We start from the raw sequence: 16327 nt of genomic DNA, 5'->3' as shown, positions 1-16327 counted from the left end.
TTTCAGCCAATAGATATGTTTTTTTTGACCTTTTAATTTCTAACTGGGGAGAGAGAGTGTGTGTCCCCACTGGAAAACCTCAGGTGCAGCACAGAGTGGAGGGGGGCGGGGATCTGTCCCTGGAGCTCACTGGGTCCTTCCTCTTAAGTTGCCCTTGAAATCTCAGCAGGTGAAGTAAAGGGGGCTGGCCTGGCTGATTGCTTACTTCTTTGCAAGTAAAGCAGGATGCCTCCTCTCCTGGCTTTAGAGCGCTGGAATGCTTCCTGTTTTTTTTGTTTTCTTTTTTAAATTTTTATTTTATATTGGAGTATAGTTGATTTACAATGTTGTGTTAGTTTCAGGTGTACAGCAAAGTGATTCAGTTATAAATATACATATATCCATTATTTTTCAGATTCTTTTCCCATTTAGGTTATTACAGAATATTGAGCAGAGTTCCCTGTGCTATACAGTGGGTCCTTGTTGATTTTCTGTTTTATATATAGTAGTGTGTAAATGTTAATCCCAAACTTCTCCTTTATCCTTCCCCCACCTTTCCCCTTTGGTAACCATAAGTTTGTTTTCTAAGTCTGTGAATCTGTTTCTGTTTTGTAAATAAGTTCATTTGTATCTTTTTTTTTTTTAAGATTTCACATATAAGTGATATCATATGATAGTTGTCTTTCTCTTTCTGACTTACTTTACTTAGTATGATAATCTCTAGGTCCATCCATGTTGCTGCAAATGGAATTATTTCATTCTTTTTTATGGCTGAGTAGTATTCCATTGTGTATATATACCATATCTTCTTTATCCATTCGTCCTTCGATGGGCAATAAGATCGTTTCCATGTCTTGGCTGTTGTAAATAGTACTGCAGTAAACATTGGGGTGCATAAGTATCTTTTCAAATTATGTTTTTCTCTGGATACATGCCCGGGAGTGGGATTGCTGGATCATATGATAGCTCTATGTTTAGTTTTTTAAGGAACCTCCATACTGTCCTCCGTAATGGTTGTTTACATTCCCACCAACAGTGTGGGAAGGTGAAACACTTTCTTGAGTGAAACCTGGAGGGGACACCTGGTAGGTAAAGGAGATGAGAGTAGCCTTAGTGGGTGCAGTAGGGAGGAAGGACTTGAGGTCCTGACCACAGGCTCACCTCGAGAGGTTCTTTCCACTGAGGGTAGTTTGGAAACCGTGTCACCACTAGTTCATCTTTTCTGTGCTTCCTCCTGGCCACTCTCTATAATATGCCCCTTTACCTTCACTTTCTATGCACAGGAAATAAGTATTCTTTCTAATACCATGTGTTGACTAGCTGGAGCTGGTATATTAAATTAAGAATATGCAGATTATGACCTGTTTGAATAAAGGGGCATGAGCCCCCCACACGTGGTTGGCAGGTAGCCAACTCAGGATCTGAGCTCCCGCTTTGGGGAAGTGGAACCCACAGGGTTGTTTTGATGGAAGCTGCAGTTTCAGTACACCCACACCAAGGAAGTAGAGTCATAAGCTTTCTTACTTACGGATCCTGGGAGCTGGGGAGGAGGGTGCAAAGAGCTGGTGGGAAGGGCAGTCTTCCGTCCCAGAAGAGGAGAGCAGGGTACCAAGCACCTGTTTCTTATAAGGTGGTTGGGGCAGAGGTCACAAAGTTTTCTTGGCCTTAATTCTAAGTGGTTGTTTTAAAAGGTGCCTCTGGAAAAGCAAAGTGGGAACTTACGGCGGGAATCCTAAACTCAAGCCCTTATCTAAATGTCCAGACACTGGATGTGAGCAGGGTTATCGCACTGTGAAATGCCTAGGCAGCAACTCAGAAAAACAAAGGTTGTTTTTCTCATCACAGTTGATCCCATGATGCCTCACCATTAATCTTTAGGGAAAATCATAGGCACTCTCTGGACGGTGGAGATAGTAAAAGCCCCTGGCAGGGTTTTGATCACCCAGCACATGAAACATTTGAGCAAAGCAAAAATGCCATCAGCAATATCACTAGACAAATGACAATTTGAAATCCTGTCTGTAACCCCTCCCCCCCCATCAGTTGGGGTCTAGCCAAGAAGATAAATCCAAGCCCTTGGATAAGGTTAAGATAGGTATTTGATTTAAAACTTAGGTGAGATTGTGGAATACTAGTACCACATCTCGGGCCACCTTTTGTAAATTTGTCTGAGTTTGTCCAGAGTTATTAATATACACACGGCAGGTGGTGCCCCTTACAGCGCATACACCTCCTTCCTGGGCCAGTGAGTAGTCTAGAGCTAAACGGTTACCCAAGCTGTCTGTGCTAAAGAATCACATTGCTGCTGCTGCGCTAAGGCCGGCTTTTGCTCTAACAACCCAGAGTGCTCCGCCGGCTTGGCTCCCAGGTTGGGGTTTGCTGTCATGACGTGTTGTTTTATGCTCAGTGCAGGGTCACCTTGAGGCGCCTCAGTCCTGTTGAGGGTAGTAGCAGACCTCCTCCCAGTATAATGGCAGGCTTTGACATGAGGGGGCAGAGAGCTGAATTGGGGGTGTCTGTTCAGTGATGTGAGTGTTCTCAGGGAGACTGAAGTGCCCTGGAGTGAGCAGACAGGACTCCGGGGTGCGGGGAGGTGGAGGGAAGGAGAAAAGCGTGGAGAACCACGTGTGTGACGACACCGGGGCCTGGGACCCATGGTGGGCACAGGCTGCGGAATCAGGGAAGCCAGAGGAGTCAGGGTTCCCCGCCGGGTGGCAGAGCTGCAAGGCCCAAGATGGTGGGGATTATACTCCTTGGGACCAGGTGTGGGTCCTGTTCCTCCATGTATGTGGTCAGGGCATCCATACCCATGTCAGGAAAAGGTAGGGTTAAGGGGCCACCACTAAAATATTTTTTAAAAAGGTAGTTCCAGTAGTGACTTCTGCTGTCCTACTTGCTATGCCTTGTAATTCACAGGGTGCCCTTCATTTATGTTTGGAGGGGCTCAGGGAAGCAACCTAATTTGGGCTCCAGTGTCAATGAGAGCATCCTAGTGGATAATTAGAGAAGTGAACAGGTGGTTGTCTCCAAGAGGAGGGACAAGCTCAGGGAACTGCAGGGTCCCTAGGACAGGGGCCTTGGTGGCTGTCACTCTCACAGAGCAGGGTGTGGGATCCTGGGTTCTGCTGCTGGGGCGGGAGCGTTCTGAGAGGTGACAGCATCATCCTTTGGGATGGGACCACAGTCTCCTGAAGAGCCTGCAGCACCTGAACAAAGGCTTCTAATTTGCATTCAGCTGTCCCGAGATTAAGTCATCAGGGACCCTGATCTCTGGAGCTGCCAGTATAGAGAGCTTGTTGCTCATCTTGTGAGGGAGGCTGAGCTTCTTCCTTCTGTCTCTGTGGGCTTGGAGGCTTGGAGGGGTCTCTTTCTCTGTAAACAAAGCTCGGAACCAGTTCCAAAGACCCCTAAGAGCCAATCAGTGCCCTTCTCTCTCTTCTTTTGAACGAATTTTTCTAAAAAATCTTGCATTTCTATCATGGTATAGTTAGGTGTCTCTGTTCCTCATTCACACTGGCCATCATTGGATGTTTTGGTATGATGGATTGTAACAGGGAACGCCTGGGACAGAGGTCGCCTCTTTCCTAACTCCTGTGCTGCCACCTCCCGTTCTAGGGGGTCCCAGTCAACTGCTGAGGGTCACGGTCCACTGCCACCTCCACCGGTGCAACATTAGCAGATGTATTTGGGCAAGCTCCAGGCCCCGAGAACATAGCGTTCACAACTTGGCATGTAGATATGCCACTGTGCTCCGTAACGCCCAAGCCATGGGGGTCTCACAGGCTTCTAGTAGTTTTTTTTTTTTTTTTTTTTTTTTTTTTTTTTTTGGAGAAAGATCCATGTGCATTTGAGAAGAAAGTGTAATCTGCTGTTTTCAGATGGAATGTCCTATGAATATCAATTAAATCTATCTGGTTTATTGCGTCTTTTTTTTTTTTCTTTTTTGCGTTATGCGGGCCTCTCACTGTTGTGGCCTCTCCTGTTGCAGAGCACAGGCTCCAGATGCGCAGGCTCACCGGCCATGGCTCACGGGCCCAGCCACTCCGCGGCATGTGGGATCTTCACGGACCGGGGCATGAACCCGTGTCCCCTGCATCGGCAGGCAGAGTCTCAACCACTGCGCCACCAGGGAAGCCCTTCTAGTAGTTTTTTAACCTCCTCTGGGAACGTGGGAGGAGCCGGTACCAAGCGCTTGGGGCCCCACTTTTAGCAGCATGTGATGCGCTTGCCTTGCAGCGTTTTGCCTCCCGGGTGCCACGATGGCCCTGCTAGCGCTGCCTCCTCAGGGGTTAGGCTGGCTCCCCAGGCTCAGCACCCGGTCCTGACCCAACACAGTGGGCCCAGCAGCCAGCCTGCCCCTCTGGCTCCAGGGCCCTGAGGAGCTCTCCTTGGCTCCCAGTATGTCACAGCCTGCCCCCCAGCCCTGTCCCTGTGTGGGGGAAAGAGGCAGATCCTGACCGTCCAGGTTAGCTCGCCTTGGCCCAGTGCCCAGACTTGCATATGTGATGGTCGCCAATCACCTCCACACCTGACACCGAGTGGGGTCTCCTTTGGAGAATAATGGGAGACAGAGCTGCTTCAGACTGGGGCCTGCTGGCTCGTCTCTGCAGTGGAGTCTGACCTTTTACAGCACCAACACTTTAGGCTGGGAATTCTCAGCACAGCCCGGCGGCACAACACACAACGGTGCAGCGCAGCGGCACTGACTGCCAGCCAGCAGTGGATCCTCCCAGGGAGACTGAGCGGTCTGGAGGGGGAAGAGAGCCACCCGCGGCTCCAAGGCATCGGATGGGCGTACAGACTGCGCCTACGATCCCATCCTCCTCTTCAGCTGTATTGAGCATCTGGAGCTGGTGCACTGAATTAAGAACATGCGGATTATGACCTGCCGTGTGAGGGGCACTAGCCACCCTTACTGGTTGGCAGGTAGCTCCCCGGGCATCCGAGCTCCCACTCTGGGGAAGTGGAGCCCAGGGGGTCATTCTGATGCAAGGTGCAGTTTCAGTCCACCCACACAAAGGAAGTAGAGTCTCAGGGTTTACTCACGGATCCCAGAGGGGGCCAGGGCACAGTGAGCGAGGGAGTGCCGTCCTCCATCCCAGGTCACCAGCCAGCCGGAGATAGAGACCAGGGCAGCAAGCACCTAGGACTTACAAGGTTGCCGGGGTGGAGGTCACTAACTTTTTGCGGGCTTAACTCTGAGTGTTTATTTTAAAAGGTTCCCCGGGAGAAGCAGAGCAGGCACTTAAATGGTGGGAATCCTAAACTCAAGTTCTTTCTTTCTTTAAAAAATAAATTTATGTATTTATTTATTTATTTTTGGCTGCGTTGGGTCTTTGTTGCTGTGCGCGGGCTCAGTAGCGGTGGCTCGCGGGCTCCAGAGTGCAGGCTCAGTAGTTGTGGCTCGTGGGCTCCAGAGTGCAGGCTCAGTAGTTGTGGCTCGTGGGCTCCAGAGTGCAGGCTCAGTAGTTGTGGCACGTGGGCTTAGTTGCTCCGCGGCATGTGGGATCTTCTTGGACCAGGGCTCGAACCTGCATCCCCTGCATTGGCAGGCAGGCTCGCAACCACTGCGCCACCGGGGAAGTCCCTAAACTCAAGTTCTTATCTAAATATCCAGACCCTGGGTGTGAGCAGGGGTATCACACTGTGAAATGCACAGGCAGCAACTCAGAAATAAGTGGTTATTTTTTCGGAGAAACAAAAGTTGTTTTTCTCATTCCTCCCCCCCCACCTCCACTAATTAGTGTTTATTTTTCTTTCTCTCTCTTTCTGATCACACACTTGCTGTTTCCAGCGGTGGCACTGCCTGTCCTGGAGCCTGTCCCCCATCCTTTCATACCCACCCCCAATAGTGATGTTGCTATTACTCCTGGCATGACAGCTTCATGCCACTGGGTCATCTTTGGCCTTCAGCCAGTAAGATATTAAGATTTCAGATCAAAGAGCAATAAGCACATAGAAAAGCTGCTAAGGGTCTCTGAGGAATGTGAATGGGGGGGTCGATGGAGAGGGAGGTGAACTTCAGGTGCCTTGGGCATTAGGGATTGTAAGTGATGGCCAGAGGCCCTGTCTACTGAGAAGAAAGATATAAGGCCTGCCTCTTAATTTGCTGGCACATGTGTGTTCAAGATGAAAATTAAACTGCAAATGATACTGGAGAAAACTGCTGACAATAATGTTGGTTACAGCTGTTGAAGCTATAAAGCTGGAAAAAGGCAAAAAAATTGGTTTAAAAGTGCCTAAGGAATACCAACTTCAGTTCCTTATATGAACGGCTTATTATTTAGCCTAATTACTGTCATTTTAGGAATTATGCTTACCATTAAATGCATCAGATTTATTTGTGTGAATTTTGTCTTATCACAGTGCTAGAGTCTGTTTTGTCAGCTGAGTCATGGTAGTCTGTACTCACATTGACCGATGGATCTCACATTTGATCTGTCCTTTCTGTGTAAGTTCCTAGGTTACTCTTTAGGTAAATCTGACCTTTCTAAGATTAGCTACTTTGCATATCTTGTCACACTAAAGGATGGGTATTTGGTTATGAAAGACAGCAAACGTTGTCAGGAGAACAGGCAGACATTAGAAGATCGCATATTTTTTCCTAGCTTACTCTGTGAAACCTAGGCATTTACTTTTTTTTTTTTTTTTTTTTTTTTTTTGTGTTACGCGGGCCTCTGACTGTTGTGGCCTCTCCCGTTGCGGAGCACAGGCTCCGTGCAGGCTGGACGCGCAGGCTCGGCGGCCATGGCTCACGGGCCCAGCCGCTCCGCGGCATGTGGGATCTTCCCGGACTGGGGCACGGACCCGCGTCTCCTGCATCGGCAGGCGGACTCTCAACCACTGCGCCACCAGGGAAGCCCTAGGCATTTACATTTTGAAATACTTCTCTCTAGTATGCCTAAGTGCTTAGTGGAAGCCCCTGACGGACGTTCCTTCCTACTTAGGATGAAGAGTGGGGATGGGTAGACGAGTGGCTGTGAAACCTTATAGAATATATAGAATAGCAGGGAGAGAGGAAAGGAAGGAAGCTCCCTCAAAGAGGAACTGAGTGTTTTACAGTCATCCCTCAGTATCCAAGGGGGATTGGTTCAAGGACCCCCAGGGTACCAAAATCTGAGGATGCTCAAGTCCCTTTCAGTCAGCCCTCCATATGTGGGCTCTGCACCCACAGATTTCAACCAGCCTTGTGGATATGGAGGGCTGACTGTATGTGTGGAATCATGGCCACTGAGCTCAGAAGACTTGAAATGGGAAACCTCAATAGTTGTTGGTTTGTATTTCATGAGACAAGGAGGTGAAAGAACTTAGTTCTGTTAGTCCTTGGTTCTCTTAATTCTTAGTTGGTTTTGACTGAGGTAATGGAAGTGGTTTTCCATCCAAGAGTCATTCCTGTTTCCATGGTACACGTTAGAAAAACTGTTAGGAAAAACATTTCTAGGAATATCATATATTTGTTAATTTGGAGAGTGAGTGCTTAGTCGACCAGGAAGTTTATCTTAGAAGTTTATAGTTTTTCAGTTTTGCATGTCAAGGGGATGCGTGGTAGGTGCTCAAAATAAATTTGTTGAATTGTGTTTGTGAATTCTCTCCCTGAAGAAATGTCAGTAAAGTAGATGACAGTAATAGTAGCTAAATTTACTGAATATGTACCTTTGTGCCCGGCATTGTTTCATCTAATAGATACAACCACAGCGGGAGGCAGGTATTACCATCTCTTTTTACAGATAAGTAAACTGAGGCACAGAGAAGTTAGATAATTTCCCCAGTACATAGAAGCTAAGATTCAGCTCCCCGTCAAACTTAACTGCTTAATTAACTCTTACGTACTGTGTGTTCATTGTCTCCTGTGTTGATTATGTTGAAATTTAAAAATAGTTTTTAAATACTTGAATAAATTGGAATGATAAGCTACATTGTAATGACATGCAAACATTTCCCAGGGAATATTATAATATTCACCATATTACTCAAAAGCAAAAAGTTTAAGTGCTCTGATTTTCTTTGGCTGATTTACCAAAGATAGTAGGATGACCATATAATTTATCATCCAAACTAAAACTGAAGGGTGATATTAACAATTATATGGTGATAACAGGAATAAATGGTACTGTCCCAGCAACTACATTATGCCATCACCCTACTGATTGTTGTTTGTCTGACTTCGTATTAAAACAATTCTTCACATTTTTGACCTTTTAGGGGGATTCCTCAATGTCAATGTAAGTGAAGTCAGTTTTGATGAAATTCATCACCTCTTCTCCAAGGATTTAGATATTGAGCCAGGAGGTCACTGGAGGCCTAAAGACTGTAAACCCAGGTGGAAGGTGAGGTCCATTTTTTCATAAGTAGTGTGACTGTTACTGTGCATTTGAGGAGAAGTGTGTTTGATTCAGAATATATAGTCATATCCCTTTGTCTTGATAAATTTAAGACATCAAAATGTTTGTGTTTAATGTGTAAGTATTCACAGTCCAAATGTGAGTTAATCATGTTACCTGTGAAGATGAGCGGCACCTGTGCGTATACAGATACATGCTCCTGTGTTCAGTCTCTTGGAGATCCTGGTGATAAGTACCTCACTTGAGATTGGCTTGGAAAACAGATGATTTTTCCTGTTCTGTTTGGAAGAGAGGCTGTGATTTCTTTGCTTCCCACTGCTGTCCCTAGTGGTTACTGACACCTACAGGCATAGCCCCACCAAGGCCTGGAAACAGTGGTTTCCAGTTGGGCCCAGCATTGAGCTTCCTGAGTCCCAGCATTCTAAAGATGCTGCTCGGCGGTCACTGCAGGACACAAAAAGAAGAACTTCGAGCTCTTCTTTGCCTCTGTTTCAGAAGGCAGAGCACAGGCTTTTAATCTTTTTGATATATCAGAATCCTACTTTTAATGTTTTGTTTGAAAAACTATAAGGAAGTGGGCCTGCCCCTGCTGCTTAAAAAAAATTGAAAACCATGGTTTAAATCAAAGTTGTTCTCAGTACTGTGAAATTGGTTAATAAGCATGTGTTCATGTAATGTTATGTTTGAATAGGAAACAGCATTTATGTAATTCAAGTGAAAACTACATATGATTAAATCAGATACTACATCCTGAAGGATTGTGCTGTAGCCTGAATCTGGAAACAGTTTTCAGTTCCTCTTTTAAATATCAGTATTTTGCTAAAATGTTTGTCTTTTGGTACCAAAAAAAGTCACTCCTGGGAAGGAGAATTGTATGCTGTTACGCTTATGATAAAAGCCCTCTGACTTAAATGGCCTTGAACTCTTTGTGTTTGGGGATGTTGGGGATGTGTATTATTTACGTCTGCATCCCTAACGTAGAGCTTATCCTCCCTTGTATAAAAGGGAAGCACTAAACCGAGTTTTGTTGCGTTGAGTTTATGAGACAGATACGTGCCTTGTTACAAATTATTAAATAAATGTTTGGGGTTTTTTCCCTCAAACAAGTTGTAAAGCTGCTGAAATGGATTCCAGTACAGATTTTGTCAACACATTCTATATTGAAGTTGTTTTATACTATTTCCCAGATCAGATTCGGATAATAAATGAATCTTTTCCTATTTCATGATTGAGTTTCCTCACATTTGTATATAAAATATGGCCCAATTTACATAGTGTTACTTTAAAAAATGTCCTGGGCAAAATAAATTCTTTTTCTTAACTTGGGTGATGAGTATGTACGTTGAACGCTAACAGAAGAAAAAGCATACTCAATTAATCACAAAGGCTGTGGGGTAGAATGGAGGTTGATTCTCAGATGTATATTAATACACGTGATGTATACCTCTTATGTGTACACTGTGTGGTATAGCAGTAGGATAAGTTGGGATCAGGAAAATTAAGTCTTCTTGTCCTTTCTCCAGTGGTCTATATCAGATGTTGGATTTTAAATTTTCGCGTTTTTCGTCTCATTTTCTAGGGGAGAGGTATATCACACATAAGTAGTTTCTACTTACAGATTTCAGTAGACTCTAAACTCCAGTGAATCAGCAGGTAACAGTATTGAAAGTGAAGTTTCAGGAGCCAGCTAATTCAGGGATCTAAAATTTGGCTTATTTTATTTAGGAACTATATGGTACTGTTGCTCTTATTTCAGTTATGCACAAACCCTTTTCAGAATATAGTCTCTAGTTCTGAGCTACGCAGCTCAAGGTAAGAGAGGGAATTTGGAGATCGTTGAGAGGTGACCTATACCTGCTATACTTAATCAAATAATCCTCACCCCTGCCACCTGTTTACATTCTAATAATGCTCCATTCTAATCTTGGAACTGAGTTGAGAGAGAAGGAAGCAAGAAGTAACTAGATTTATGTGAAACATCTGCTATCAACTTGATTCTTAATATTTGAGGATCTTTTTCTTTTTAAAAAAAAATACCAAGTTCATCAAAGACCAATTAAGTGGAATTAATCTTCTAAAATTAGTGATTTCACCAATTCCTAGGTATTTTGAACATCGCAGGTCGCAGTGGAAGATTGAGCACGGGTCGGGTGACCTTGTAGAGGCAAGATTATTTCTAAAAGGGAGGTTGGAAGAGGAGGAAGGTGATGCTTTTCAGGTCGTTAAAGTGAAGTGTTTACCTGTGATGTTACCTATGTTCCATTCAGGGTTCAGGTGCTTTAAAGAGTCAGGCAACTGCTTGATGGGGTTATCTGCTCGGTGGCCTGGAGTTCTGTTTCTAGTCCAAGGTTCCTCAAAGATGGGTCTTCTCCACGTGTTTCAGAGCTACCTGGGGTGTTTGGTAAAAAAGAAGATTCTTGAACTCGGTCCTCAGACATTCTGATTCTGTTGGTGGAAGGGGACGCGAACCTGCAATTTTTATCGCGTGCGTCCTGTTTAAGAAGCTCCTGTCCGCACTGGAAGTGAGGGGGAGGAGGAGGGACCTGAAACATGGCAGGAGAATGAAGGCTTGGCAGCTTCTGCTCTGTTCTGTCTTAGTCAGTGGCGGACGGCTCGTGCAACCTTAAAGGTAGGCAAGTCTGAAGCCATGTCATTTAGGGACATCGTAGCGGTAGTGTGCTTGAAGTTTGAAACTAGGACAAAATCTTGGTGGGGAAAATTTATGTAGTCAACATTTTTCTTGCTAATCTCTTCATGGTGAGTGTAGGAGAAAATGAGCAAGGATGAAAAATAGGTGCATAAATTCAGTAAGATTAGTGGTTTTAAAGTGGGAGCAAAGTGCATGTGGATAATTTTGCTTGAACAAGAGGTGGTGAGGAGAGATTCATGAAGATGACTCTTGTTTTTCCGAAGGTAATGACCAGATGTTTAGTTCTATCTCCGGTGGAGATGCTTCACAGGAGAGTGGCTCCAACAGCAAATTAGGGCACATGGAAGAAAGAATGTCCTGAAACAAAGGCTATTAAACCTTGAGATAAATTACCACAGAATACCGAGATCTTCTCTTCCTAGACAATAAATTGTAAACTGTTGACAGTGACATTCCACAGCCAAAGGAAGGGACGTGCCAAATGAATTTTTAGGTGCTATTTAGCTTTGTTTTAATAAAAACTTTACTTTAGGCATATTCAAAACCTTTGATAACTGTCTCATTAATATAATATGTCTCATGCATTTGTTGTAAAAATGACAGTTTAGCTTCTTTGAACTTGCCATGACACTGGTCATTTTCTTTCTCTTATAATACTCTCAGTTTCCATATAATATTAAGGAAAAATCAACTCAATATTTTAAATGTTTTACTGAAGAAATTACTGTATTAGGGGGCCATGACAACCTTTGTTTATTATTATATGTTCAACTGATTACTCAGCCTCATTGTATTTAATTAATATGGGCTGTCTTTAATATGGACTCTGCAGCTTTTTAATAGCTTCTTTCCTTAAATATCTATAATGCGTCTTAACTGCTCTTATAGCCCATTTACATCATAGGCAGCCAAGTTGTGGCCAAATTCAAAACCAAGAAGGGCAAGCTCGACCCTAGTTTTGCTAGAAGCTATCACACTGATATACTTCAGATAAGGTCAGTGGTAGGGATTTATACTTGCCATCTAACTCCTTTTTCTCCTTTCACTTTCATAGCAGTTTCCTATCCTAAGAGTAAACTTAGGGGTTCCTGAACAGCTTTGGGAGTTGTATAGATTTGGGAATTCTGTGGAGATGCCAACAATGGATACTGAGGCCTGTCAGCAAGTCTCCTCAGTCAGAAGGGAGTGCTCAGCACCAACCGTGGCCATTGTGTGGGGTACAGGAGGGACTCTTAGGTGTGGGTTGCGTATTGTTCTGTAGCCTTGTGGTCCTCAGGCTCATAAGCCAAGAGGCACCTTATGGAGCAAACAAAGAAGAATGGGACCCAGAGTGGGGCTGGCAGAGGCACCAGAGCCTCTTTGGTCCCTACCACTTACCAAATGTGAATCAATGGAGACATGAAAATATCAGCCTCATAACAGCCATTGTCTCTTTCTCTTTTCCACTATCTCATCATCGTTAAGGGAAAATCAGTGGTGGAGTTTTTAGTTTAGATGTCTTCAATTATATGAAATCATGTATATTGTTCTCTTTTAAAATAAAACTATTTTAATAATTTAAAATTTTCTCTCATGTATGATCCTGGTAATGTAAAATACACAGGTAAATGTTACTATCTTCTGTTGACTACATCTAATGTCATGTCCTGATTTTACAAGTAGGACCTGATCCTAAACCTATGCATTGTCAATTATTTGCATTTATTCATTCATTAGTAAAATTTATTTGGTATAGTTGAAATTTTAGTAAGTCCTGTGTTTAATGTTATATAATTTTCTGTTTAACCAGTTTATTAGGCTGTATTTAAAAATCCAAAATATAGAATGACACATAGACATTGTTATTAGACATATTTTGATTCTTATGTTCTTTGAAAATCTAATGATTTTGGAATTTATTATTTTTTTGGCATTTTTTTAATTGAACTATAGTTGATTTACAACATTATGTTAGTTTCAGGTATACAGCAAAGTGATTCATTCAGGTGTACAGCAAAGTGAATATATATATATATATATATATATATATATATATATTCCTTTTCAGATTCAAAGTATATATATATATATATATATATATATTCCTTTTCAGATTCTTTTCCATTATAGGTTATTAAAAGATACTGAATATAGTTCCCTGCGCTATACAATAAATCCTTGTTGCTTGTCTATTTTATATATAGTAGTGTGAATCTGTTAATCCCATACTCCTAATTTATCCCTCTCCTCCCCTTTCCCCTTTGGTAACCATAAGTTTCTTTTCTACATCTGTGAGCCTGTTTCTATTTTGTATATAGATTCACTTGTATCATTTTTTTAGATTCTACATATAAGTAATATCATATGATATCTGTTTTTGTCTGTCTGATTTACTTCATTTAGTATGATAATCTCTAGGTCCATCCATGTTGCTGCAAATGGCAAATATTTCATTCTTTTCTATGGCTAATATTCAATTGTGTATATATGCCACATCTTCTTTATCCATTCATCTGTTGATGAACACTTAGGTTGCTTCCATGTCTTGGTTATTGTAAATAGTGGTGCTATGAACATTGGGGTGCATGTATCTTTTTGAATTAGAGTTTTCATCTTTTCCAGATATATGCCCAGGAATGGGATTGCAGGATCATGTGGTAGCTCTATTTTTAGTGTTTTAAGGAACCTCCATACTGTTTTCCATAGTGGCTGCACCAATTTCCATTCCCACCAACAGTGTAGGAGGGGTCCCTTTTCTCCACACCCTCTCAAGCATTTGTTATTTGTAAACTTTTTGATCATGGCTATTCTGACTGGTGTGAGGTGATACCTCATTGTAGTTTTTGATCTGCATTTCTCTAATAATTAGCAGTGTTGAGCATCTTTTTATGTGCCTGTTGGCCATCTGTATGTCTTCTTTAGAGAAATGCCTATTTAGGTCTTCTGATTTTGGAATTTATAATCTGTAGAAAACTTATTTGTTTTAATTTCAGTTTTTAGAAAATTCACAATTATAATAAGGCTAGTTTAGCTCAGACATTGCTAAGAAAAGCAATGGTTAGAAAACATTTTAGCTTTTTCAAGGGCAAAATCTGTATTGTAGGGTCACTTGACTTGTATGATGAAGTTTGGATCCAGGAAAGAGGACTTGAGTAAGTGATGATTGATCATTATTCATTTATTCCCATATTATAGTAATACACTTTGTAAACAGTGATATTTAGTCTTGATTTTGAGAGTCTCGATCATTTTTTTTCTTATTAGAAGAAGGATTGATCTACTGAGAAACCATTTTAAGTCCCATAAACGTGTTTTTTTTGACTACATAAGAAACATTTCTTTGGTTTATTTAAGGGATGAATTTCTCGGATGCTTGTGCTTGTTTACCTTATCTTTTTTGTTGAGCTTAACATTTTAACATAATTTTATTATCAATTTTAAACTGAATATTATCCTACCACTGAAAAAAACATGCAGTGTATCAAAAATTTAATTGTGCATTTTGATTAGATGAAAAATATTATATTAATATAATTATCAAACTTCATTTATATTCCATGATATATCTGTTATATTTTTCAAAAATATCTCTAGACCAGGTGAGCCATGTTAGATACTAGATATTCAAGTGGATTCTCTTTTAAATTCAATTTAAAACCCATAAACTTATTATTTATGATCTACTTTAAAACCTAGAAATCAGTCTCGACACATCCCTCTCCTTCACTCCTTATATCCATTCCAGGAACAAATCCTATTCATTTACCTCTTCAGTGTTTCAAAAATTCATGTACTTCTCTTCTTGTCCTCCACCGCACCTCTGTTCAAGCTACCATTACCTCTTGTCTTGACTTTGCATTAATCTCTAACCAGCTCCCTGAGCCCGCTTTTGGTTTTCTCCAATCTGCTTTACACTGCTCTTCATAGTAGTGTTTGCCATCACCAAAGCTGATTTTATCACTCTTTTAAAATCTTTCCATGACTTTCATGGTTTTCATAGGATAAGGACCACAATCCCTAGAACGGCCTTCAGAGCCCATTTATACCTCTCCAGGTTCACAAGAGCTTAAATGGCTCAAAGGCAAGGGCCTTGTCTGTTTTTGCCCACTGTTGGATCTCTGGTGAGAAAATTCATGAGTAAGAGAATCTCAAGGGTCAGTTTTTATCTTTTACCTCTAGGGCTTGCAGCTGTATTTATTTACATATGTGACTCTTTTGTTTTAAAGGTGGCAGTTCTCATTCCTTTCCGTAATCGCCATGAACATCTTCCAATTTTTTTCTTGCATCTGATTCCAATGCTCCAAAAACAGCGGCTGGAATTTGCCTTTTATGTCATTGAACAGGTGAGAATATTTTTCAAAATGATAACTAGGTATACTAGAACGTAGTAAACTCTTAGATATACTGTGTGATTAAAAGTATGTAGTTTAAGGTTAATCCTTGGTTTTATATTTGGGTAAAATTCCATTTTGGATTGAGCCTGTTAATTGTGTATACCACATTTTGTTAATCCTTTTATCAGTTGATGTGTTCCTATCATTTAAAATCATCTAATGTCTTACCTATTAAAGTGAAATATATATCATATTATCAGCTAATTTTTTCTCTGTAAATACTTTAATTTCAGTATTGCATATGTACAGTTTCTTTCAGACTTATTTAAACCCTTTGGAGATACCTTCTGTACTTCTATGTTTTTCTACTTCTGTCATCACCTGCTTGTATACTTAAGGTGTCATCTTGGATTTCTTCCTTGGTCTCTCCCCAACCCCACTTCCCAAACACTAGGGTTCTTTCAGACTTATTTAAACCCTTTGGAGATATCTTCTGTACTTCTGTTTTTCTACTTCTGTCATCACCTGCTTTTGTACTTAAGGTGTCATCTTGGATTTCTTCCTTGGTCTCTCCCCAACCCCACTTCCCAAACACTAGGGTCCTTGCTGAATTTTGTCAGATACCTTCTGTACTTCTATGTTTTTCTACTTCTGTCATCACCTGCTTTTGTACTTAAGGTGTCATCTTGGATTTCTTCCTTGGTCTCTCCCCAACCCCACTTCCCAAACACTAGGGTCCTTGCTGAATTTTGTCACTGATTGCTGTGTAGTATTTCTAAAGTGCATTTTGTTCATGTTTAGAATACATTGTAATTTGGATACTTTTGGTTTTGACATTGATGACCTCATTTTATCCTGATCGGTCCTTCTTTTTACTAAATCTGACTAAAAATGTATTTCTTTATTTATCAGTAGGCAGAAAGTGACCTAGCTTATATTAGATGCCTCTGGGATTTTTTTTGTTTGTTTTTGAAATATTAGAAAATATTCAAATTCTCTTCCTAATATTGTTACAGTTAGTGTGTTTTCCCAAGTCCCTTTGT

At 41.7% G+C, this 16327-nt stretch overlaps 1 protein-coding gene across 5 annotated transcripts in view; it reads left to right on the top strand.

Moving 5' to 3' along the window:
* B4GALT6 (beta-1,4-galactosyltransferase 6) overlaps positions 1-16327 on the top strand; it is a 68055-nt gene that overhangs the window by 38083 nt on the left and 13645 nt on the right. For 3 of the 5 annotated variants that reach the window (XM_007130543.4, XM_007130542.4, XM_007130544.4), the window contains 2 exons: positions 8182-8306; positions 15177-15293. In XM_007130543.4, coding sequence (XP_007130605.2) covers positions 8182-8306; positions 15177-15293 — 242 coding nt within the window. The remainder of the gene's footprint in view (positions 1-8181; positions 8307-15176; positions 15294-16327) is intronic. The other 2 variants (XM_055080496.1, XM_055080497.1) reach the window with 1 other exon arrangement.

The sequence above is a fragment of the Physeter macrocephalus genome, chromosome 19 (genome assembly GCF_002837175.3).
Source record: "Physeter macrocephalus isolate SW-GA chromosome 19, ASM283717v5, whole genome shotgun sequence".
NCBI classification, from domain to species: Eukaryota; Metazoa; Chordata; class Mammalia; order Artiodactyla; family Physeteridae; genus Physeter; species Physeter macrocephalus.
The sequence above is the reverse complement of the archived record's forward strand: the minus strand, read 5'-3'. Positions and strand labels throughout refer to the sequence as shown.